We start from the raw sequence: 27,439 nt of genomic DNA, 5'->3' as shown, positions 1-27,439 counted from the left end.
AGCATGTATCTCATGCAGTTTGGGGAGCATCAAACTAAATCTACAATCGCCAGAAACCTTGTTACAGTTGAATGCACATTAACTAAAATGTGTACATTTTTAGTGTTCATGATAAATGCAGATATGACCTTGTTACACTTTTGGCATTCTTTGAGAAAGCACATTAAGCTTTAATATAGAAATATTTTGGTTACACTTGTGCTCAAGTAATAATAAAATATTTGTTCTTTTCGATCTCATACATTCTCTGCTCAGGAATGGCCCATCTCCTGCACGCTTGGAGCAACCTTTGGCTACGTGGCTGGCCTTGTTACTTCACCACTCTGGATATACTGGAATAGAAAGAAACTTACATACAAGAACAATGTATTGGAGCAAAGGGAGAAGATATTTCTTTGTGCAGATTCCATAAAGACTGTGCAGACATGTATATGGTCTAAGCCAGGCAGTTCCACTTAACAGCACTGTTTTTTATGTAGTTACAACATGATGTGATTGTAGCTTTTTAAACTATGAAGCCCCTGAGATTGTACCTTCTAGTTGAAATAAAGTATTTATAATAGATTGTGGCTTCAGATGCTGTTTGTTGCTTCTTGGACCTTTAAGAAACATTCTTAATCAACTTTATAGAATTCTGAGGACAGGGCTGGTTTTTTTTTTTTCTTTTTTTTCCTTTCAAGTTTTAAACTGCTTCATTATTTATAAGAGGTCTGGGTATAGCTTTAGCATTTCATATGCTTTCTGAGAGAAATGGACAGTTTACTTGGCCAGTGAAGACGTTTCTCACGTAATTAAACAACAGTTTATACATCTTGATCCTATTCTTTTTTTTACTGTGTGTTTCTTTGGAGTTAAAATGGCTATGATAGCCTCATCAAAAACAGTCTTCAATCCCTTCCGAGTTAAAGCTGAACATTCCACAGAGCAGCACGCTCCTATCTCTTTTGTTAGTTTCTGTCCTTGTTCCACACATATAGATTTTTCCTTCATATCATTCAGTCTTGCTAAAGTTTTGGGGTCATCTTGCAGATAATCTGAGTTCCTATGAATAAAAAGGGTACATTTGGTGCGTATTCCTTAAGTTCTGGTACCCACTCCTCTTTCACATTTTGACATGAGGCTCGATTTACCACAGAGAAGCAAGCCTATAAGGAAGACATCAGTCATTGGATAAGATAAAGGCCTCAGCCCATCATAGTCTTCCTGCCCGGCTGTGTCATAGAGTCCCTGCAGGTACTGCTTGCCCCCTACGGTGTCGCCGACTGCGCAGTGGTCGAAGACGGTGGGCACGTACTCCTCCAGGAAGGCGTCCTTGTCAGAGCTCATGAGTAGGCACCTCTTGCCCACCGCCCCGTCGCCGACCACCACGCACTTGAGCATCAGCGCGCCGGGCCCGTGAGCCATGCTGCGGCCGGCCGGCCTCCGGGCGTGGTCCCCCCGGAGCCCCTGCCCCGGCCCCGGGCTCAGCCCCAGCCCGCCTGGGGGGTCCGGCGCTGCCGCGGCTCACCGCAGCAGGGCCGACCCCCCGGCCCCATGCAGCGGTTCCCCCCGCCCGAGGGGAGGGGCGGCGGGCCCGGGGCGCTGCCGCCGCCTCGGTCGCTGCCCGGATCCCCGCCCGGGCCCCGGTCGCCGCGCCCGCCCGCTGCCCCCGCCGCTCGGCGCCCGCGCCCTCTCCCCGGCCCGGCCTCCCCAGGAGGATCCGCTGGATCATAAGCGACTCTTTTGTCTTTTACTAAAGATTCATAGGGGGAGGGAAAAGCACGACTGTTGCCTCCATTTTTTGAAGCCTTGTGGGGAAAAAAATTTCTGGACATTATTTTGTTAATTTAGTTCAGTCCTACGCAGTCATTCCAGCTACTGCAAAGATTCCACATATGTTTCTTACAATGAGTCTGTGTGTACTTCGGTTGAACTAAAAGAATTTATGGACAGGAAACTTATCCAATCTATTGTTGCCATTATCTTCAAGATGATTAAAATATGATGCTGTAAAACCCAGCTGAAGGAACACTGCATACTCTGGTGTACGGTGTTTATCTTTTCGCTTCTAACCCATGTCAATACTGCAGAGACTAGGAAGAGGAGCGAACAGGACATGGTACAAAGTGCTCTACTGCCACCTGGTGGACAGAAGAAAGAGGGCTGTTGAACAAAGCAGCCATTAAAAACAAAAACAAAATCTTTTTAGAGCATCATTTATTGCCCTTAGCTTTTATATGTATGAAGGAACGGATCCTTAAATTCTTAGATCCTAAAGAAAATACTAATAAAGCACAAAAATGAGGACAGCGTCCTCTAATTCATCATGGATGTTTTCATATATATCCATAGTGATTTCTATGGAAATACTAGGTTTGCGTTTTCTGTCTTGCATTCATAAGTTTTGTGGTAACTGGTTTACATGCTAAATAACAAATAAGGCCAACATAATTAAATATATCCATCTAGCAATTAAAAATACATAAATTCTAAATAGTCTCAAAAAATCCCACCTCAGAATCTTGTTGATATAATCTAATACTAATAATAATAGGTAGCAATTAAATAGCATTGTTCTACGCAAATTACAAATAATCTGCACAAATATTTCACGAAGTAGGTGTTATTTTTATTCAATTATACAGATGAGAAAACAGGCACAGTGAAGCTAGCATGGAATGAGAACCCAGGCAGTCGGGTTCCAGAGATCACAATTTGAATCAGTACACTATACTGCCTTTCAGTGAATTCAAAGGAATGCACAATTTGAAGACCGTTTTATCCAGGTATTAGGAGTAATGAAATGTCAAGTGAAAGAGCTGACCACTTTAAAAAATTCTCATGTTTCAAATGAGTACACTTTTTTTTTACTTCACTATTATTCAGTCTTTTCCACCTACAGATTATCTCAGTGGAGAAAGAAACCATCTACTCTCACTTGCAACCGTAAAAACAGACAACTGGGAAAAGAGGTAAAGGACTACTTACTGCATTATTATACAAATGCTATTTCTTTGTTGTTCTTGTAGATTCTATTCTCTCTTATAAAAGGAAAAAAGCTTAAGCATACACACTCAAGTAACACATGGAAAATCCATCACAGATTATATTCTGAAAACTATTAATTACACTGTAGTTTAAAATAGGTATTATTATCTTAAAGGTATTTAGATATAAGCATGCATACATTTGTCTTTCTGTAGCCTAGTAATAGGTGACTGGGAAGAGGACAGAAGAAACTAGGCATTTGCCTTAGAAAGTTATTGGCATAAACTTTGTAGATTTATGAATTTAACCCACTTGATAGGTACTATGGTTACTGAGGGAAATTTTGAATATGTCAAAAACTTAATTATGAAGTTTTAGTCTTCGTGTTATTTTCTTTCCTCAAGTAGGTGATCTGATCTACTGATCTATGATTTTCCTTTTCTTTCAACAGGTTCAATAATGACTGATTGCTCAGGCTAATATTTAGATCTCTGTCACATCAACCATACTCCTGAATACAATAAAATAGAGCACCAGAAAATAGTACTTTATCTGGTAACATCTCAATATTATCTGTTTTCTAAAGCCCTTATATGTTCATGGAAGATGAAACTAAATACACAGGCAGGAGTTACAACAAGGCAGGAATTCCACAAAGGAATTTATGGCTTTAATTCCAGTGTACTAGGACACCACCAGCGTTTATAGAAGCGGTAATTCCTGAACTCTTAAAAGAGGTCGAGACCAAATATCTCACTGTTTGATGAACATCTCTACACGAATGGACAGAACCACCTCAAAATCAGTACACTCTAAACCAAATGCCTTCTTTCTTATCCTCTGCCTTTACCCAAAGTTCACAAACCTGCTCCGCATTACACCTAAATGGCCTGTCAAGATACGTACGGTGAAAACTTTGAGGCAGTCAAGGACAGCGACAGCTGCTTAAATCGAATCTCTCCATGTACCTTTCACAAAGCTACAGAAGTCAACCAGAACAAAAAAACCCCATAAACCCAATGCCTTCAACATTACAAGAAGACAGAGGAATCTACAAACTTAAATAGAAAAGTAAACCCCCAATTCTGGAAGAGATATCTCTTGAGCTGCCATTATAAGCCCTTGCAGAGAGCAAAGACAGGAGTGGGATGGGATCTGGAAAAACTATAAAGAAGAGAGAAGAGGACTTCCCTCGTGGCACAGTGGTTAAGAATCCGCCTGCCAATGCAGGGGACATGGGTTCGAGCCCTGGTCTGGGAAGATCCCACATGCCACAGAGCAACTAAGCCCATGCACCACAGCTACTGAGCCTGTGCTCTAGAGCCCGCAAGCCATAACTACTGAGCCCACATGCCGCAACTACTGAAGCCCATGCACCTAGAGCCCGTGCTCCTCAAAAAGAGAAGCCACTGCAATGAGAAGCCCGTGCACCACAACAAAGAGTAGCCCCTGCTCAGCGCAACTGGAGAGAGCCCGCGCGCAGCAACGAAGACCCAACACAGCCAAAAATAAAAATAAAATAAATTTAAAAAAAGAAGAAGAGAGAAGAGAAAAAGAAGGGCCTAAGATAGACTTAGAATCACTCCTCAGAAGAGAAAAATACATTACAAGTGCAAAAGTACTGAGAATGTCCTGGTGGATCTGAGCATTCACTATAGGGACGTGACTTAAAAGTACAGGGTATCCAGGAGGCATCAGTCAGGGTGCACTACTCCTGGTGAAGAGAAGAGTAAGTGGGAAGGGTGAGGCATAAGTCTCTGTTGGAGACTAGAGAAGTGAAGGGAAAAAGAAACAAGAGGATAAATTTGCAATCCTGCAAGACAAAAGAGAATCCCCAAACTGAAGGAAATGCAAATCTTCCTCTCACCACTAAGAAAAAAAAAGCACTATCCATTAAAGAAAGTGCACTTTGGTACAGTGACAGAGTAGGTTCCCTTGAACTAGGATGGCTGTCAATTACTGCAAGCCAAAACCTGCCCAAGAAATAAAATAGAGGAAAGCAATCTCCATACAAAGCTATTATTAGAACAGGATAGAAATGAGAATTAAATATCTCAGCTGACAAAAATCATTCCAGGGAGTTCCCTGGAATAGTTATTGATAAGGGAGTAAAAAAATAGGTTGAGGGATTTCCTTGGCAGTCCAGTGGTTAGGATTGCAGAGCTTTCACTGCTGCGGCCCTGGTGCAATCCCTGGTCAGGGAAGTAAGATCCCGCAAGCTGCACAGCATGGCCAAAAAAAAAATCATTCCAAAGAAACCTAGCCATGAAGCATAAGAAAACTAACACAATATCTGATTTAAATATCCTCTAACAATCATTTGGAGATAGGAAGAGCCACTTTAAATTGGAAACTCAGGGACTTCCCTGGTGGTCCAGTGGTTAAGATGCCACGCTGCCAATGCACAGGGCGTGGGTTCGATCCCTGGTTGGGGAACTAAGATCCTACAAGCCGCACGGCGCAGCAAAAAAAAAAAAAAAAACAAACGTATTAGTCTAAAGGCAACTACCTAAACAAAAATACAAACTTTCCTAAATACTAAAAGAAATTAAAAAAATAAAAATCCAACATAACACATAAAGAAACACAGGAAATTTAACATTCTGTACATAATAATTATAACATAAAACAATACAGCAGAATAGAGACCACAATAAGTTGTATCAATAAATATGAATGGGCTTCAGTCATTTATTAAATGAGAAAGATTTTCAATTTGGCTCACAAAGCAAGGTGTATGCAAGAGACACACCTAAAATAAAGTGATTCAGAAAGGTTAAAAATAAAAAGACAGGCAAAGGTATACAGGACAAATGGAAACAATAAGAAAGGAGTTTGTGATCCTGGTGTCAAAGTAAAATTAAAGCTAAGAAAGTATTAAATATGACAAAAGGGGGCAGTTTTTAATGCTAAGAGAAAAAATTCACAATGTAGATATAATAGCCCCCAATAACAGCAATTACTGTTATAAAGCAGAAACTGTAGGACATGCAAGGAAATGTATAGAAACAAATTAATAATGAGAGACTTAAACACATCACCCAGTAAAAGACAAGTCAAGTGAACAAAAATATTTAACTATGTAGAAGACCTAAACAATGTAACCAGTAAAGTAAATCTTTAGGAGAAATATACACTGAATTCTACATTCTGATAATCTGGAATATACCTTCTTCTCAAGCACACATGGAACAGTCACAAAAACTAATTATACATTAGGTCACAAAGAAAGCATCAGGAAGTTTCAAAAAGTAGAAATATTATAAATAACATTCTGATCATAAAATATCAAACTAGAAATTGGAACAAAATTTAAAAACATAAATAAAAAAAGATCTTCTACCTAGAAACTAAAAAGCCTCTATTAAACACCTCTTGAGTAAAGAGGGAAACACAAACTAAACTAATAAAATTTTAAAAAATGATAAAGAAAATAACATATCAAAATCAATGAGACACATTTAAAGTAGTGGTTCTCAACTAGTGGTTTTGGCCTCCAGGGGAATTTTTCAGCATCTGAAGACATTCTGATTGTTATGAGTATATAGAGGCCAGGAACGCTGCTAAACATTCCTCAAGGCACAGGACAGACCCCCATGATACAGAATTATCTGATCCAAAATGTCAATAATGTCATGGCTGAGGCACCCTGACATAAAGCAGTAAGGAGAAGAAAAGCCAGAGATCAAAACGAACATATAGAATAAAAGACTAAAAATTAACAAATTAAGTTCAAAATTTAAAAATATAGAAAAGGAACTACACAAAATAAACCAAAATAAAGCACAAGAAAGGAAACAATAAATTGAAACAGAAATTAATAAAGCAGAGAATACAAAAAATAGTAGATCTAATTAATAAACCCAAATCCTGATTCCTTGAAAAACTTAAAATAGACAAATCTTAACTAACTTAATGAAGGAAAAAAGGAGAAACAACAACAATATGCAAATAAGAAATGACAAGAGGGAATAACCATCAAAACAGAAGAACTTTTAAAAAATCGTGAGACTATTTTGCAGGCATCTATGCAAATGAATTTGAAAACTTGGATGAAATGGATAATTTCCTAGAAATATAGAGGTTACCAAAATTTGCCCAATTAGGGATTGAGAATTTAGACTGGTTTCAGTATAGGAAATAAAGTTACTTAAAAAAAAAAATCCCACAAAAAAGCACAAGGGGTCAGACTTTGACTATGGTGGGGTAAAGAGATTGGCAAATCTTCTTCCTAAAACACACGTATAAGACCAAGCAAAACTCTCCAAAAAACAAAAACAAAAATAAAAACAACAATTTTAAGGATCTGGAAATCGAGCAAAAGCAATAAGCAAATGGAGAAGTATTTAGTTATGATAGCTGCTAGAACCCCACTTAAGAACAGTGGGAGTCAGTGGCTTCTTGCCTGAGGCTGCTGCCATCCGTCATCTACCCCTCTACCTTGGCTCAATGAGTGTAGTAGTATTACCAGTGTGGACTGGCCATGAGCCAGCAGCCTCTCTCCTGAGTGGATGTGTTTGCTATGGCTCAGATGCTGAAAACCTGTGACAACAATGTCAGTGAAATGCTTAAATACTCAGTATGAATCAAATGGGAAAGAAACCAGTTTTTCAAGCCTGAAAATGTGGTTCTAGTTGGGGTGAGGTGTAGAATAGCCAGAAATTTATGGGAAGATCCTAAAAATGAAAGAACCATAGAAGGGGTATTTAACTTTCCACACATCTCTGGCTAACTGGGAAACTCTGGGCATACATAGGGAAGACCTGAGAAAGCTTTGAGAAAAGTTAAAGCTGGGCAGGTTTGAGGATGACTGAATTCTGAATGCACTCTCCAACCCACACGCTGATCCATTAGAAGAGATGAAAGACTTATGGCTGGAGGTGTTTGAGTACCACCACTGCCAAAATTATTGGTGACCACTAAGCTATGCAGACAGTGGTGACTTCTAGAAAGCCAGGCTAAAAAATAAAAAACTGAACAGAAATATTAGCAGCCATACACTTGGGAGGAGATAGATTCTGGAATACAGGCAGTTTGCAAAAACAAAATTCAACCCATTAAAAAAAATATACTCAGGGGAGAAAAATCAGAATCCAGAATTTCTGGATAATATTTATCCAAAATGTCTAGTTTTCAATAAAAAAAAATTACGAGACATGCTAAGAAAAAGGAAAGTGTGACCAATACTCAGAAAAAAAGTCAATAAAAATGAATTCTGAGGGGATCCAGGTGTTGGATTTTGCTGACAAAGACTTCAAAAGTAGCTATTATAAATATGATCAAATAATTTACACAAATTATGATTTAAATAAAGGAAAATCTGACAACAATGACTCAATAAATAGGGAATCTCAACAGAAGAATGAAAAGTATAAAAAAGAACCAAATGGAAATTTTAGAGTCAAAAAATACAATAGAAATGAAAAATTCAATATATGGATTCAACAGCAGATTTGAGATGGCAGAAGACAGAATCAGTAAATCTTAAAATAGATTAACAGAAAATGACCAATATGAAAGACAGATAAAAGACTGAAGATGAGCAGAGCCTCAGAGACCTGTGGGACAAAACTCCATAGTAATGAGGGACTTCCCTGGTGGCACAATGGTTAAGAATCCACCTGCCAATGCAGGGGACACGGGTTTGAGCCCTGGTCCAGGAAGATCCTACATGCCGTGGAGCAACTAAGCCTGTGTGCCACAACTGCTGAGCCTGTGCTCTAGAGCCCGTGAGTCACAACCACTGAAGCCCGCATGCCTAGAGCCCGTGCTCCGCAACAAGAGAAGCCACCACAATGAGAAGCCCGCGCACTGCAACGAAGAGTAGCCCCTGCTTGCCGCAATTAGAGAAAGCCCGCACGCAGCAATGAAGACCCAATGCAGCCAAAAATAAAATAAATAAAAAATTTTTAAAAATCAATAGTAATGAGATTCTTAGAAAAAGAGGAGTGAGAGAAAGCAGCAGAAAAATATATTTGAAGAAATAATGGCCAAAACTTTTTTAAATTTAATGGAAAACACTAATTACAGATTCAAAAGCTTAATAAATCCCCAAATAGGATAAACACAAAGAGATCCGTACCTAGATACATCATAGTCAAACTGCTGAAAACCAAAGACAAAGAGAATATCTCAGAAATAGTGAGAGAATCATTCACATACAAGGGAACAGCAATATGCTTACTGACTCTTCATCAGAAAAACAATAGCAAAAAATCAATAAAACAAAAATTTAGTTCTTTAAAAAGATCAACAAAATTAATGGACCTTTATCTAGATGGACTAAGAAAAAAGAAAGAAAAATTACTAAAATCAGAACCACCCTACAGAAGATAAAAAGATTAACAGAGAATATTATGAACAACTTTATGCAACCACAGTACACAACTTGGTTGAACAAATGCCTAAAAAGACACAAAATACTAAAGTAACTCAAGGAAAAATAGAAAATCTGATTACACCCATAAAAAATAAAGAAACTGAATTGGTAATTAAAAATCTACCCACAAAGAAAAGCCCAGGCTCAGATGGCTTCATAGATAAATTCTACTAAACATTCAAAGAAGAATTAATACCAATCCTTCACAAACTGTTCTAAAAAATAGAAGAGGGACCATTTCCCAACTGCTTCTATAAGGCCAATATTACCCTGATACAAAGTCAGAAAAAGAAATCACAAGAAAACTACAGATCATTATTCTCATAGACACAAGAATCCTCAACAAAATAATTAGTAGAAACATATAACATGGATATATGCCATGACTATGAGGGATTTGTCTCAGGAATGTAAGAATGGTTAATATCTGAAAATCAATAATGTAAAACACCATATTAATAGAATAAAATACAAAGGATATGATCATCTCAGTAGATATGACAAAAATCCAACAACCATTCACAATAAAAATCTCAACAAATTGTAAGAGAAGGGAACTTCCTACAGGGCATCTGTGAAAAACCTACAGTTAACATCATGCTTAATGGTGAAAAACTGAATGCTTTCCCCCCTAAGACTGAGGAAAAAGATGTCAGCTTTCACCAATTCTATTTAACATTGTTTTGAAAGTTCTCACCAGTGCAGTAAGTCAAGTAAAAGAAATTAAAAGTATATAGATTGGAAATGGAAAGAAAAACTGCCATTATTTGGAAATGGCATGCTACTGTATATAAAAAATCCTACTGAATCTACCAGAAGCTACTATAACTAATGAACCAATTTGCAATGTAGTAGGATATAATATCAGTATACAATAAAAAATTACATTTTTATACTGGCAACAAACAATTTGAAAATAAAATTAAAAAAACAATTCCACTCACAATAACATCAAAAGAATAAAATATTTACAGATAAATTTAACAAGTGAAGTACAAGACCTGTCCACTGAAAATTAAAACCTCACTGAGAGTAATTGCATTAGATCTAAATAAAAGGAGAGAAATGCCATGGTCATGGATTGGAAAACTCAATAAGGTGTCAGTTCTCCATAAATTCATCTATAGATTAAATTCAATCCCTATATAAAAAATAGGCTTCTTTTTGGGTAGAAATCGACAAGATTAATCTAAGATTTATATGAAAATACACGGGACCCAGAAGAGCCAAAACAACTTGGGATAAGAACAAATTTGGAAGACTTACATTACGTGACTTCAAATTTTATTATAGGGACTTCCTTGGTGGCGCAGTGGTTAAGAATCCACCTGCCAGGGCTTCCCTGGTGGCACAGTGGTTGGGAGTCTGCCTGCCGATGCAGGGGACACGGGTTTGTGCCCCGGTCCGGGAGGATCCCACATGCCACGGAGCGGCTGGGCCCGTGGGCCATGGCCGCTGGGCCTGCGCGTCCAGAGCCTGTGCTCCACAGCGGGAGAGGCAACAACAGTGAGAGGCCCGCATACCGCAAAAAAAAAAAAAAAAAAAGAATCCATCTGTCAGTGCAGGGGACATGGGTTCGATCCCTTGTCCGGGAAGATCTCACATGCCGCAGAGAAACTAAGCCCATGTGCCACAACTACCGAGCCTGCGTGCCACAGCTACTGAAGCCTGCATGCCTACAGCACATGCTCCGCAACAAGAGAAGCCACCGAAATGAACTTATTATAAAGTTATGGTAAATCAAGAGTATGGTATTGGCTTAAGGATAGACATATACATCAATGGAACAAAACAGAGTCAAGAAATAAACCCTTTGATCAATGATCAATTGATTTTGACAAAGATGTCAAGGCAGTTCAACGAGGAAAGAATATTTTTTTTTCATCAAACAATGTTAGGACAATTGGGATAATAAAAAAATAAAATAAAATAAAACCCCAAAATCTTAGATAGCTACTTCACACAATATACCAAAATTAACTCAAAATGGGTCACAGACCCAAATGTAAGAGCTAAATCTATACAACTTCTAGGAAAAAACACGGGAAAAAATCTTTGTAATCTCATTAAGCAAAGATATCTAAGATATGACAACAAAAGCATGATCCATAAAGGAAAAAACTGATAAAGCAGAATTCATCAAAATTAAAATGTTTTGCTTTTCAAAAAAAAAAAAAGTTCCATTAAGAGAATGAAGACAAGCCACAGATGGAATAAAATATATTAGCAAATCATATATCTGATAAAAGATTTGTATCCAGAATACATAAAGCACTCATACAACTCAGTAGGGAGTCAAACAATCCAATTTAAAAATGGGCAAAAGATCTGAATAAACATTTCAGCAAAGAAGATGCACAAATGTCTAATAAGCACATGAAAGAATGCTATTAGCCAAGGAAAATATAAGTTAAAACTACAGTAAGGGGACTTCCCTGGCGGTCCAGTGGTTAAGACTCTGCGCTTCCACTGCAGGGGGTGCAGGTTCGATCCCTGGTTGGGGAACTAAAATTCCACAGGCCATGTGGCGTGGCCAATAAATAAATAAATAAATAAGTAAAACCACAATAAGAAACCACTACATACCCACTAGAATGGCTAAAATCCACAAAACTGACAATATCAATTATTGATAAGGATATGTACAAACTGGAACTCTTACATTAATGGTGGGAATGTAAAATGGACCAGTTCCATTGCAAAACAATTTGGCAATGTCTTAAAAGTTAAGTGGAGGAGGGGGGAAGATGGCGGAAAAGTAAGACGCAGAGATCACCTTCCTCCCCACAGATACACCAGAAATACATCTACACGTGGAACTGCTCCTATAGAACACCTACTGAACGCTGGCAGAAGCCCTCAGACCTCCTCAAAGGCAAGAAACTCCCCAGTACCTGGGTAGGGCAAAAGAAAAAAGAATAAACAGAGACAAAAGAATAGGGACGGGACCTGCACCAGTGGGAGGGAGCTGTGAAGGAGGAAAGGTTTCCACACACTAGGAAGCCCCTTCACGAGCGGAGGCTGCGGGTGGCGGAGGGGGGGGAAGCTTCGGAGCCGTGGAGGAGAGCGCAGCAACAGGGGTGCGGAGAGGAAAGCGGAGAGATTCCCGCACAGAGGATCGGTGCCGACCGGCACTCACCTGCCCGAGAGGCTTGCCTGCTCACCCGCCGGGGCGGGCAGGGCTGGGAGCTGAGGCTCGGGCTTCGGTCGGAGCGCAGGGAGAGGACTGGGGTTGGCGGTGTGAACACAGCCTGCAGGGGGTTAGTGCACCACGGCTAGCAGGGAGGGAGTCCGGGGAAAAGTCTGGACCTGCCGAAGAGGCGAGAGACTTTTTCTTCCCTCTTTGTTTCCTGGTGCACGAGGAAAGGGGATTAAGAGCGCTGCTTAAAGGAGCTCCAGAGACGGGCGCGAGCCGCGGTTAAAAGCGCGGACCCCAGAGACGGACATGAGATGCTAAGGCTGCTGCTGCCGCCACCAAGAAGCCTGTGTGCGAGCACAGGTCACTATCCACACCCCACTTCCGGGGAGCCTGTGCAGCCTGCCACTGCCAGGGTCCCGGGATCCAGGGACAACTTCCCCAGGAGAACGCACGGCGCGCCTCAGCCTCGGGCAACGTCACGCAGGCCTCTGCCGCCGCAGGTTCGCCCTGCATCCGCACCCCTCCCTCGCCCCGGCCTGAGTGAGCCAGAGCCCTCGAGTCTGCTGCTCCTTTAACCCCGTCCTGTCTGGGCGAAGAACAGACGCCCTCAGGCTACCTACACGTAGAGGAGGGGCCAAATCCAAAGCTGAGCCCTGGGAGCTATGAGAACAAAGAAGAGAAAGGGAAATCGCTCCCAACAGCCTCAGAAGCAGCGGATTAAAGCTCCAGAATCAACTTGATGTACCCTGCATCTGTGGAATACCTGAGCAGACAACGAATCATCCCAAATTGAGGAGGTGGACTTTGAGAGCAAGATTTATGATTTTTTCCCCTTTTCGTCTTTTTGTGAGTGTATGTTTCTGTGTGAGATTTTGTCTGTATAGCTTTGCTTTCACCATTTGTCCTAGGGTTCTATCCGTCCGTTTTTTTGTTTTCTACTCTAAAAAATTTTTTTTTCTTAATAATTATTTTTATTCTAATAACTTTATTTTATTTTATCTTACTTTATTTTATTTTATCTTCTTTCTTTCTTACTTCCTTCTTTTTCTTCCTTTCTTTCTTTCTTTCTCTTCCTCCCTCCCTCCCTCCCTCCCTCCCTCCCTCTCTCTCTCTCTCTTTCTTTCTTTCTTCTCCCTTTTATTCTGAGCCGTGTGGATGAAAGGCTCTTGGTGCTGCAGCCAGGAGTCAGTGCTCTGCCTCTGAGGTGGGAGAGCCAACTTCAGAACACTGGTCCACAAGAGACCTCCCAGCTCCACACAATATCAAATGGAGAAAATCCCCCAGAGATCTCCATCTCAACACCAGGACCCAGCTTCACTCTATGACCAGCAAGCTACAGGGCTGGACATCCTATGCCAAAAAACTAGCAAGACAGGAACACAACCCCACCCATTAGCAGAGAGCCTGCCTAAAATCATAATAAGTCCACAGACACCCCAAAACACACCACCAGACGGGGGCCTGCCCACCAGAAAGACAAGGTCCAGCCTCATCCACCAGAACACAGGCACTAGTCCCCTCCACCAGGAAGCCTACAAAACCCACTGAACCAACTGTAGCCACTGGGGACAGACACCAAAAACAACGGGAACTACGAACCTGCAGCCTGCAAAAAGGAGACCCCAAACACAGTAAGATAAGCAAAACGAGAAGACAGAAAAACACACAGCAGATGAAGGAGCAAGATAAAAACCCACCAGACCTAACAAATGAAGAGGAAATAGGCAGTCTACCTGAAAAAGAACTCAGAATAATGATAGTAAAGATGATCCAAAATCTTGGAAATAGAATAGAGAAAATGCAAGAAACATTTAACAAGGACCTAGAAGAACTAAAGATGAAACAAGCAATGATGAACAACAAAATAAATGAAATTAAATATACTCTAGATGGGATCAATAGCAGAATAACTGAGGCAGAAGAAAGGATAAGTGACGTGGAAGATAAAATAGTGGAAATAACTACTGCAGAGCAGAATAAAGAAAAAAGAATGAAAAGAACGGAGACAGTCTCAGAGACCTCTGGGACAACATTAAACGCACCAACATTCAAATTATAGGGGTTCCAGAAGAAGAAGAGAAAAAGAAAGGGACTGAGAAAATATTTGAAGAGATCATAGTTGAAAACTTCCCTAATATGGGAGAGGAAATAGTTAATCAAGTCCAGGAAGCACAGAGAGTCCCATACAGGATAAATCCAAGGAGAAACACGCCAAGACACATATTAATCAAACTGTCAAAAATTAAATACAAAGAAAACATATTAAAAGCAGTAAGGGAAAAACAACAAATAACACACAAGGGAATCCCCATAAGGTTAACAGCTGATCTTTCAGCAGAAACTCTGCAAGCCAGAAGGGACTGGCAGGACATATTTAAAGTGATGAAGGAGAAAAACCTACAACCAAGATTACTCTACCCAGCAAGGATCTCATTCAGATTCAATGGAGAAATTAAAACCTTTACAGACAAGCAAAAGCTGAGAGAGTTCAGCACCACCAAACCAGCTTTACAACAAATGCTAAACGAACTTCTCTAGGCAAGAAACACAAGAGAAGGAAACGACCTACAATAACAAACCCAAAACAATTAAGAAAATGGGAATAGGAACATACATATCGATAATTACCTTAAACGTAAATGGATTAAATGCTCCAACCAAAAGACACAGACTGACTGAATGGATACAAAAACAAGACCCATATATATGCTGTCTACAAGAGACCGACTTCAGACCTAGAGACACATACAGACTGAAAGTAAGGGGATGGAAAAAGATATTCCATACAAATGGAAACCAAAAGAAAGCTGGAGTAGCAATTCTCATATCAGACAAAATAGACTTTAAAATAAAGACTATTACAAGAGACAAAGAAGGACACTACATAATGATCAAGGGATAGACCCAAGAAGAAGATATAACAATTGTAAATATTAATGCACCCAACATAGGAGCACCTCAATACACAAGGCAAATACTAACAGCCATAAAAGGGGAAATCGACAGTAACACATTCATAGTAGGGGACTTTAACACCCCACTTTCACCAACGGACAGATCATCCAAATTGAAAATAAATAAGGAAACACAAGTTTTAAATGATACATTAAACAAGATGCACTTAATTGATATTTATAGGACATCCCATCCAAAAACAACAGAATACACATTTTTCTCAAGTGCTCATGGAACATTCTCCAGGATAGATCATATCTTGGGTCACAAATCAAGCCTTAGTAAATTTAAGGAAATTGAAATTGTATCAAGTATCTTTTCCGACCACAACGCTATGAGACTAGATATCAATTACAGGAAAAGATCTGTAAAAAATACAAACACATGGAGGCTAAACAATACACTATTTAATAACGAAGTGATCACTGAAGAAATCAAAGAGGAAATCAAAAACTACCTAGAAACAAATGACAATGGAGACACGACGACCCAAAACCTATGGGATGCAGCAAAAGCAGTTCTAAGAGGGAAGTTTATAGCAATACAATCCTACCTTAAGAAACGGGAAACATCTCAAATAAACAACCTAGCCTTGCACCTAAAGCAATTAGAGAAAGAAGAACAAAAAAACCCCAAAGTTAGCAGAAGGAAAGAAATCGTAAAGATCAGATCAGAAATAAATGAGAAAGAAATGAAGGAAACAATAACAAAGATAAATAAAACTAAAAGCTGGTTCTTTGAGAAGATAAACAAAATAGATAAACCATTAGCCAGACTCATCAAGAAAAAAAGGGAGAAGAATCAAATCAATCAAATTAGAAATGAAAAAGGAGAAGTAACAACTGACACTGCAGAAATACAAAAGATCATGAGACATTACTACAGGCAACTCTATGCCAATAAAATGGACAACCTGGAAGAAATGGACAAATTCTTAGAAATGCACAACCTGCCAAGACTGAATCAGGAAGAAATAGAAAATATGAACAGACCGATCACAAGCACTGAAATTGAAACTGTGATTAAAAATCTTCCAACAAACAAAAGCCCAGGACCAGATGGCTTCACAGGCGAATTCTATCAAACATTTAGAGAAGAGCTAACACCTATCCTTCTCAAACTCTTCCAAAATATAGCAGAGGGAGGAACACTCCCAAACTCATTCTACGAGGCCACCATCACCCTGATACCAAAACCAGACAAGGATGTCACAAAGAAAGAAAACGACAGGCCAATATCATTGATGAACCTAAATGCAAAAATCCTCAACAAAATACTAGCAAACAGAATCCAAGCGCACATTAAAAGGATCATACACCATGATCAAGTGGGGTTTATTCCAGGAATGCAAGGATTCTTCAATATACGCAAATCAATGAACGTGATACACTATATTAACAAATTGAAGGAGAAAAACCACATGATCATCTCAATAGATGCAGAGAAAGCTTTCGACAAAATTCAACACCCATTGATGATAAAAACCCTGCAGAAAGTAGGCATAGAGGGAACTTACCTCGACATAATAAAGGCAATATATGACAAACCCACAGCCAACATCGTCCTCAATGGTGAAAAACTGAAAGCATTTCCACTAAGATCAGGAACAAGACAAGGTTGCCCACTCTCACCACTCTTATTCAACATAGTTTTGGAAGTTTTACCCACAGCAATCAGAGAAGAAAAGGAAATAAAAGGAATCCAAATTGGAAAAGAAGTAAAGCTGTCACTGTTTGTAGATGACATGACACTATACATAGAGAATCCTAAAGATGCTACCAGAAAACTACTAGAGCTAATCAATGAATTTGGTAAAGTAGCAGGATACTACTATCCTGCTAAATTAATGCACAGAAATCTCTGGCATTCCTATACACTAATGATGATAAATCTGAAAGTGAAATCAAGAAAACACTCCCATTTACCACTGCAACAAAAAGAATAAAATATCTAGGAATAAACCTACCTAAGGAGACAAAAGACCTGTATGCAGAAAAGTATAAGACACTGATGAAAGAAATTAAAGATGATACAAATAGATGGAGAGATATACCATGTTCTTGGATTGGAAGCATCAACATTGTGAAAATGACTGTACTATTCAAAGCAATCTACAGATTCAAATCAATCCCTATCAAACTACTAATGGCATTTTTCACAGAACTAGAACAAAAACTTTCACAATTTGTATGGAAACACAAAAGACCCCGAATAGCCAAAGCAATCTTGAGAATGAAAAACGGAGCTGGAGGAATCAGGCTCCCTGACGTCAGAACATACTACAAGGCTACAGTAATCAAGACAGTATGGTAGTGGCACAAAAACAGAAATATAGATCAATGGAACAGGATAGAAAGCCCAGAGATAAACCCATGCACATATGGCCACCTTATCTTTGATAAAGGAGGCAGGAATGTACAGTGGAGAAAGGACAGCCTCTTCAATAAGTGGTGTTGGGAAAACTGGACAGGTACATGTAAAAGTATGAGATTAGATCACTCCCTAACACCATACACAAAAATAAGCTCAAAATGGATTAAAGACCTAAATGTAAGGCCAGAAACTATCAAACTCTTAGAGGAAAACATAGGCAGAACACTCTATGACATAAATCACAGCAAGATCCTTTTTGACCCACCTCTTAGAGAAATGGAAATAAAAACAAAAATAAACAAATGGGACCTAATGAAACTTCAAAGCTTTTGCACAGCAAGGGAAACCATAAACAAGACCAAAAGACAACCCTCAGAATGGGAGAAAATATTTGCAAATGAAGCAACTGACAAAGGATTAACCTCCAAAATTTACAAGCAGCTCATGCAGCTCAATAACAAAAAAACAAACAACCCAATCCAAAAATGGGCAGAACACCTAAATAGACATTTCTCCAAAGAAGATATACAGAATGCCAACAAACACATGAAAGAATGCTCAACATCATTAATCATTAGAGAAATGCAAATCAAAACCACAATGAGATATCATCTCACACTGGTCAGAATGGCCATCATCAAAAAATCTAGAAACAATAAATGCTGGAGAGGGTATGGAGAAAAGGAACACTCTTGCACTGCTGGTGGGAATGTGAATTGTTACAGCCACTATGGAGAACAGTATTGAGGTCCCTTAAAAAACTATAAATAGAACTACCATATGACCCAGCAATCCCACTACTGGGCATATACCCTGAGAAAACCATAATTTCAAAAGAGTCATGTACCAAAATGTTCATTGCACCTCTATTTACAATAGCCAGGAGATGGAAACAATCTAAGTGTCCATCATCGGATGAATGGATAAAGAACATGTGGCACATATATACAATGGAATATTACTCAGCCATAAAAAGAAGTGAAATTATTTGTAGTGAGGTGGATGGACCTAGAATCTGTCATACAGAATGAAGTAAGTCAGAAAGAGAAAGATAAATACCGTATGCTAACACATATATATGGAATCTAAGAAAAAAAAATGTCATGAAGAACCTAGGGGTCAGACAGGAATAAAGACACAGACCTACTAGAGAATGGACTTGAGGACATGGGGAGGGGGAAGGATAAGCTGTGACAAAGTGAGAGAGTGGCATGGATATATATACACTACCAAACGTAAAATACAGTGAGAGGCCCGCGTACAGCAAAAAAAAAAAAAAAAAAAAAAGTGATTCAACACTTTAGTCGCACTATCTGTAGGTTTTTAAAATAGCTCTCTTTTGATATAATAATTTCAAAACTGCAAGCATTGTACAATTAACTCCCATACATTTACATTCATTAATTGTTTACATTTTGCTCGTTTCCTTTCTATCTCTCTCTGGATATATATATATATATATATATATATACACACACATATACATGCATATTAATTTTTCTGTACCATTTGAGGGTAAGGTGCAGACATCATGTCCCTTTATCCTTAAATAGTTCAGTGTATATTTCCTAAGAACTAGGACACTTACATAACCACAGTAAAGATGACCAAAATCAGGAAATTTGATATCTGATCCACAGTCAATATTTAGGTTTCGCCTAAATAAGCAATTAGACGAAGCAGGGGAAGGCGCCCGCCGCAGGGGAAGCCCGCGGCCTGGGTTCAGCATCTCGGTGGGTCACTTTTGGGCAAGCCCTTAACGGCAGAGTGTGAACGCAGCAGCAGTTTCTCCTCCGAGAACCCTTTTTTCTTTTTCTTTTTTTTTTTTTCGGTACGCGGGCCTCTCACTGCTGTGGCCTCTCCCGTTGCGGAGCACGGGCTCCGGATGCGCAGGCTCAGTGGCCATGGCTCATGGGCCCAGCCGCTCTGCGGCACATGGGATCCTCCCGGACCGGGGCACGAACCCGTGTCCCCTGCATCGGCAGGCGGACTCTCAACCACTGCGCCACCAGGGAAGCCCCTCAAATCACTTCTTTTTCTGCATATTTCAATTAAAACAAAAACATCTTTCTCAGTCATCAGTATAATCAGATATCGTCCTTCCTCAAAAATGGCTATGGCCTCTACTGCCACAGAATAAAGTTCAAACTGTAGTATGATATTTACAGTCCTTTCCACCCTGGTCCCAATGGACCTTTCCCTCAGTGCTTCTCTGATTCTTCCCCAAACACTTTCAAGTCTCTAAGTCTCTACGTATACCAACAGCTGCTTGGAAGGTTTGACCTCGAAATCCTCTTCATCTTTTGCAGTTCAACTCAAGTGTCTTTTCTGCTTAGCCCTCCCCAATCCCCAAAGGCAAGCTCTTTCTCTCCACACATACTGAGTTAAGTTCCCCCACTCCTTTCTTACACATTATTTATTACACCTGATGTGCCTTGTTTGCCCACTGTCTGGCACATAGTAGGTGCTCAACCTGTCTGTTGTAATCCTACCATAATTTTATTCTCTAACTTTTCCACTAAATATGTCTTTCTTCTTTAAGCAAAGGCAGTAATACATTTTGATTGTTAAAATAGTACCTGGTCAGGAAATCGAGATAAAACAGTGAGATAGCTACTTGCAGGGAATAGATGAAAATGTTAAAAAAAATATATATTTTTTTCCTAATCATTAGTCACCTTCAGTCTGAACCTATGTACCTCTTGGCTACAGGGCTTCCCGACTTCAGAAGTTACCAAATATTTGAGTATTAAGTTAACGAAGTTCTGTGTACAAAGGCAAAAGCAGGTATAGACTTGGGCCGATTGGTGACTATAGGAAGATAGATAAAATAGATAATTGAGTGGATTATTAAATTCTTTGAAAATTTTCTATTTAACTTCCTTAGTCTTGAGGATTTGCAAAAGGATGCACATAGAAACCGAGAAAACACTTGAAGGCAGATTATTTTCCACAATTGTATCACAAAAGCAGGTCATGAGGGCTCTAGCCAGCCTTTAAAGAACACGCTGAGAGAAAAAAACAAAACTAAGAAACGGAGAGGAAATGGGGTGAAAAAACACATTAATTTCCTAATCTAAAAGTTTAGAGGAAACTTGTGTAAATAGTGGCGTTAGGAATGAGGGGGGGGTAAGGAGACCTTTTCAAGACCAGGCCAGACCAGTTACAGATTCTACAGGCTACAAGTCAGTCTGCTATGTTGTTATTATTGTTTCCAGCACAACGAAACATGCAATTATATTTAATAAAATTGACCAGGAAAATGGGTTATAAAACCATTCTGCATCTGTTTTATAAAAATACTGAATCTCAGAACTTCAAAAGTACACACACGTGTTTATAAACTTGTCCTAGTGATAGTACAATAGGATTAACTAAAAGCATCCCCAGAAAACCAAAGCCCATATAATTTACATAATCCAAGAAACTAATTTTGTTTAAAAGCCTCACATTTCATGTGAACACATAACAGATCTGGACGTCTGGCATAAGCCACTTGATTTCCAGGCCTCTAAACTAGTCTTGACTCTACATTTAATGGCAGTGCAGCTTCTCGGCCACACAGGGGTCTCCCAAAGCGCAGCCGCTCCGCTCCCCAGGGGCCCGCATCGGGTGGGTCATGCGGCCAGCGGGAGTCACTGTCACCTCTAGCCCCTCCCCCCACCCCTGCCTGTCCCTCCAGAGGCCGCCGAACTGCAAGGCTGCCCCGCTCCCCTTCTCTCAGGGAACTTTCCCTTCTCTGGGAGCCTCCATCCAGACTCCACTTCTCTCTCCATCACCCCCGGCGCCGACCCTCCTCACAGTCGGACCCCGCCCGCCGGCCGCCGCACTTACGGCGCGGACAAGGCGACGGCGACACAGTCTCGAGCAGCCCCTTCAGCCCGACTCCAACGCGGGACGCAGTGCGCAGGAAGCGCCCCCCGGCGCAGCGACTCCCGTGCGCCACCGCCGCGATGTCTCCCTGGCAACCGGACGCTCAGGCCGCTCGGGGCAGGGCGGCTTCCGGAGCCGGTTTCCCCGGCGCCCGCCGCAGGGGAAGCCCGCGGCCTGGGTTCAGCATCTCGGTAGGTCACTTTTGGGCAAGCCCTTAACAGAGTGTGAACGCAGCAGCAGTTTCTCCTCCGAGAACCCTTTTTCCTTTCTTTTTTTTTTTTTTTTGTGCGGTACGCGGGCCTCTCACTGTCGTGGCCTCTCCCGTTGCGGAGCACAGGCTCGGGACGCGCAGGCTCAGCGGCCATGGCTCACGGACCCAGTCGCTCCGCGGCATGTGGGATCCTCCCGGACCGGGGCACGAACACGTGTCCCCTGCATCGGCAGGCGGACTCTCAACCACTGTGCCACCAGGGAAGCCCCGAGAACCCTTTTAAGCTGCCCTGAAGGAGGCACTCGGGAAACGTTTTAACTACTTTTCCATAACACTGTGATTATACCAAGTCCTGTTCCTATCCAAGGCCTCGGGAGCACTAAAATTAAGCAAATACAAACGTTGAAGTTACAGAAGTTCGTTTTCCTGCCTGGGCAGAGACCTTCGGGTAGCCAGATCCTCTTATTATTAATCTTTACTCTTCGGTTCCGCCTTAGTGTCCAAATAGCTTTCCAGCAGACTTCTGTAGGCTTTTTGGTAACAAGCAGTTTTATGTATTACCTGTGGTCCACTGCTGCCATTTTCATAATTCAGCAAGCATCGTACTAGTTAACGTGGGGCTGATTCAGAGTGAGAGACATGTTTGCCACCCAGTGGGGAATCAAGTCAAGCAAACAAGTAATGTGACGAATGCTATATGGAGGTATAGGTATTAACAATGGAATAGATAATTTTTGCTGAAGTCTACCCTTCTTGTTTCCAAGAGGAACTTGGAAACACTATCTCTGTTGTTAATGAGCACATACACACTTCGTTTAGCATCAGTAAAATGCTCTCCATCATGCCCAGATTTAGGATGTCGATACTTCCCTTCTTCCCTCAGAGGTAACGCTTCTCCCTTTTTGGCATCTATCTTCCATTTTCCATTTCCTTCATTTGCTTAGAAATATGTTCTAATCTCTGCCCATCTTTAGAAACAAAAAACAGAGATAAAAACAAAAACCTTTACCTCCTTCAAGACCAAACATACTCCCAGGTAAACTTAACATCAACTTATTTCTCTATCATTTTTGCCCTCATCATGTTATTTAGGTAACTTTCTCAGTAAGGATACAAGAGATCACCATAACCTTAGGTACAAACCCAACGGCTATTTTTTTTTTTCTTTCTTTCTATTTTTGACCGCACCACGCAGCATGTGGGATCCTAGTTCCTCCACCAGGGATCGAACCTGCATCCCCTGCATTGGAAGCACTGAGTCTTAACCACTGGACCGCCAGGGAAGTCCCTCCCCCTTATTTATTTTTTTGCCAACAGCTATTTTCATCTTCATGGTATTTGATCTCTGCAGTTTCCATAACTGTTGACTATTAGAGCTACTCTTCTCATTAGAAAGCTCTTCACAATCAGGCCCATCCCTATTTTCTAGCTTCGTGCCTTGTTACTCTGCTCCACACACTCTAAGCTCAGCCGCATTTAACGTCAGTATTCCTTGAACAAGCGGCATTTTTGCATATGCCTTAGTCTAGCCTACAGCTCCCTACCCTGATTTTTTCTGCACTTGATACACTCCTCTTCATCTATCAACAACCTGGCTTATATACAACGTTCTGCACAAAGGCTTTCCTTTTCCCAAACCAGAATTAGGCACAGCCTTTTGCATTGTTCTTTAAATTTATCTTTATTCATCCAAGTGTGCTCCTGGAATACTGGGAATGATGATTTTCCATCTTTTCCGCACTGCCAGTAAAGAGCTTGGATCTACTGTAAATGATCAATGTATGCTAGTTAAATAATTATCTCATAAGAACAAACTAAAAGAAAGTCTTTGTAATGAGTTTTGACTAGACATATTTCAAAAGCTTTAATTGTAAAATTAATTATATGCAAATCCTTTTATTCTTATACAAAACACTTTGAATAAGGAAAATCCTTTTTGATAAAGTGAAAAATTAAGACAGAGAGTTAATTTCTCTTGCTGCAAAGAGACAGTGAAAATCAGAATTTGAAATCCAATTCCCGGAGAAAATAAGTCTAATTTCAGGGGAGAAATGCTAGAGTGTATTTTAGAGGGTGGTGAATATACTGCATATATTCTGTGTAGTACATAGTTTAGCACAGTAGTTAAGAGTATACACTTTGAACTGAGTGGCCAGGTTCAAATCCTAGCTCTACTACTTCCCGGCTATATTCTTGGGCAAGTTTTTTAATCTTTCTGTGCCTTAGTTTCTTCATCTGTAAAATGGTGTTAACAATACCTACCTACCTCATTGGACTGTTCTGGGACTTCAGTGGGAGAATCTATGTAAAGCATGTGGAACAGCACAAACACACGCATTGGGCACTTATTATTACATTTTGTATAGCACACTTTTATCCTTCTTCTAGTAATGGTAAAAAGGGATACCTATCCTTTATTTCCTGGTCTCTACTGAAATTGGGGACATACTAGCAAGATTAATGATGCCAATAAGGCCCAGAAACAATCGATCTCATTCTTCTCAACACCAATGTCTAAGAAACTAGCTAACAAGACAGACAGCTTTAAACTTCAATGAAGATGAAACAGATCTTTCCCAACATTTCAGTCAGTGGCTCTCTTCCTTTTGAGTGAATAAAGATCCTCAATCAGAAGTTAGTGGGTACATTCTTATCGCATTCTTAAGTGTCATCAGAGATTATTCTAAGGTGAGTGATACTTGGACCACACTCAGAAACACTGATTTAAATTCAATGTTGGGCCAGTGGTTCTCATGAAGAGCTGCACATCAAAATCATTTGTACAACTTCATAGAAACATAGATTACTGGGCCTCTCTCTCAAAGACTGATTCCGGGGGTCTGTATAGATAACACACAACCAGTTGTATACATTATCTTCTGGAAATATTTTGAAATGCTTGACAGTTAAACGTGAAAGTCTATTTTTTTTGAGATGTGACCCTTTATATAATTTATAGGACTTGGAAATTAGAAGAAACAGTGGCCTAGAAAAAGGATCAACAACCTTGTCAATAAATGCCCAGGACAGAATACTGATTTCTTGAAAATCTTTTCCATGAGTCTGTTTTTCAATAAACTGATGATAATGTTATACTGATAAAGATGTGTTTTTAAAACAGTCATTATTCAGTTATTAATGCTAAGATTAGTCAGAATGTATTTGAGCAGAGTGATAAATGTACACAACTGCTATGATTATTAACAACTGTATGATTTAGAAGTCACATTTTTAGATAAGGAAACTGTTCTGGAGTTAATTATCCAAGGTCCTAACAACAGGCAGGAGCATTAACAAGAGTAGAAATGTCACCTCGTGATCCCCAACCCAGTTCTTCCCACATATAATCTTCCCCCCCTTGCCTCCAGAACTGCATTCTCCCTTCCTTTCTCTAACCCAGGAGTCAGCAAACTCTTTCTATAAAGGGTCAGATGGTAAATGTTTTAGGCTCTGTGGGTAATATAGTTTTTTGGGGAAAACTATTTTTTGCAAAAGCAGCTATAGACAACATGCAAACGAATGCGTTCCAATAAAATTCATTTATAAAAATAGGCATTACGCAGGATTGGGCTGAGAAGTGCAGTCTGCCGAGCCCCGCTCTAACCAAAAGATTATGAATGTTTCACCAATTTTCCTGATCAGGAAATTGAAGATTCTACAAAAGATGCCCTTTTCACAAATGTGGGAATATTACCCCTTTATGAAATTGAGGAGACAGACCAAATAAAAAATCAAGATCTGAAGGATCAGAATGGTTACCTAAGGATTTTAGAATAATTAAAAAAACTTTTTCTACTTAATATGTTTTAGTCTCACTATATACAGATTAAGCCAGATGACAAGCTACTATACAACAGCATGTTAAAAAACATGTTTATTTTACACTATGTACAATCAGGAACATATTTAAAAGCACTGTCAATTAAAATAAATGAAGAACATAAATCACAATTTAGTTTGTTCTTTGTGTATATATTCACATTAAAATATAAAGAACATATAGCAAAAAAGAGCCAAAGTGTGCATTTTTCTAAAACTTGGTATATACATATTCCACTGGAAAAAAGCAATCAAAAATGACTTTAACCAAAACTAAGTTCCTGTGATGTGTAGTAACCATTATACTGTTTATATGAGGTAGTAACTAAATTATTTTGGCCAAGTGTTAATACTCTAAATCAAAAGAAACATGAAAATGATCATAAAATAAGGCCAACAAAAGTAAAAATCCCACTAGAAATTTGAACCACTTCGCTCTATGGAATGTTATAGTTCTTCAAAGTGATGATAAGAAATGTTTAGTGTGGACTCTTTGATAATGCTAACTTATACTTTGTGCATACTGTAATTCAGACAACTGCAGTGCTATGTCACGGTACCGCTATTCTGTGATTCAAAAATTTTTTCGAAGGTATTGTTTTTAAGCACAGACAAGCAATCTTACAGGATTCTGCTGAAATATAAAAAGACCAGTTACTACAACAGGGGGTTAATTGGTTTGTTTCACATAGAAAACAATCCAAATACATTTTAAAAAGATGCTGGGGAGCCAAATGCATATTGACGATGTCACAGCTTACTTTTGTGACTTAATACATCACATATCAATACTTTGTGCAAATATAAACACACCAGTGTACTTGCATTAAAATTAAAAACAAGATTATAAAATGATTACAGCCTCCATTGCAATTTTAAAAGTTACAAGATTTATCTTCATATTACTAAATTACATATAATAAAAATACAATAGTGTTAAATGTACGGTTTCATTGCCAGCATCCCATTTTGTAATATAGCCGCACCCAAGAATATACTAAAGGATTCTTAAAATATTAATCCCAATTGCATTTTCATCAACATTTACATCTGTACAGATAAGACACTTAACTTGTACATCTCATAAAATACATTATCTACAGAAATTCTTAGTGTATGTCTTCAGCAATATGAAGTTTCACAGAAAAATACTGCCTATATGTACAAAGATTACATAACAGTGAATTAAGCACTTGTGTGGTTTCAATATGCTAAATATATCCATACCACTTAAAACAAAACATTTCCCCATCTTGTCTCATGCCACAATAAATTACAAGCAACTGAAGCCAGGTAACTGCAGCTTTTGTACAGCTTCGAGCATCCGTTAATGTTGCAGTGGTAGTGTTCTTTCTCTCGAGAGCTAACTGTCGAAGCACAGCATTTCTCAGTAACTGTTTTCATGACCCGCGAGGATGTATAAATTGCTATTTGCCGTGGGGTTATCGGTTGGCCTACTTTCCAAAACCACGACCCTAAAATAACAAACAAACAAAAAACATACAAAAAAACAAAGTTATTCTTGAAAACTAACGTTAGCAGAAAATTCTTCCACTGCTTCTTCATTGTATGCCTCTAATAAATGCTCCTTATCTGCTATGTAGGCCGAAACCATTTGCAAATCACTATGATTGAAGAGTCAGTTCCAGCTCTGGGAAGTACACCTTTGTTGCCCACCACCTCCCACCTCTAAGCCAGTGCTGTCCTAAGAGTCAGAGGGGTA

At 39.6% G+C, this 27,439-nt stretch overlaps 2 protein-coding genes and 1 pseudogene across 3 annotated transcripts in view; all 3 read right to left on the bottom strand.

Annotated features, from left to right (window-relative positions):
- CDKL4 (cyclin dependent kinase like 4) overlaps nucleotides 1–21,693 on the bottom strand; it is a 50,758-nt gene extending 29,065 nt beyond the window's left edge. The window contains exon 1 of the mRNA XM_029232150.1: nucleotides 21,648–21,693. The gene's annotated coding sequence lies outside the window, so the exon portion shown is untranslated. The remainder of the gene's footprint in view (nucleotides 1–21,647) is intronic.
- LOC114900743 lies at nucleotides 648–1,410 on the bottom strand (annotated as a pseudogene).
- Nucleotides 21,694–25,756: 4,063 nt separating the features above from the next.
- Nucleotides 25,757–27,439, bottom strand: part of MAP4K3 (mitogen-activated protein kinase kinase kinase kinase 3) — a 185,496-nt gene continuing 183,813 nt past the window's right edge. Inside the window, exon 34 of one of the 2 annotated variants that reach the window (XM_029231412.1) lies at nucleotides 25,757–27,191. In XM_029231412.1, coding sequence (XP_029087245.1) covers nucleotides 27,104–27,191 — 88 coding nt within the window. In that variant the 3' untranslated portion in view covers nucleotides 25,757–27,103. The remainder of the gene's footprint in view (nucleotides 27,192–27,439) is intronic. The other variant, XM_029231413.1, reaches the window with a different exon arrangement.

The sequence above is a fragment of the Monodon monoceros genome, unplaced genomic scaffold (genome assembly GCF_005190385.1).
Source record: "Monodon monoceros isolate NGI ecotype Baffin Bay Population unplaced genomic scaffold, NGI_Narwhal_1 Super_Scaffold_19, whole genome shotgun sequence".
Classification (NCBI taxonomy): domain Eukaryota; kingdom Metazoa; phylum Chordata; class Mammalia; order Artiodactyla; family Monodontidae; genus Monodon; species Monodon monoceros.
Note: the sequence above shows the minus strand (reverse complement) of the source record. Positions and strands in the feature narration are given on the sequence as shown.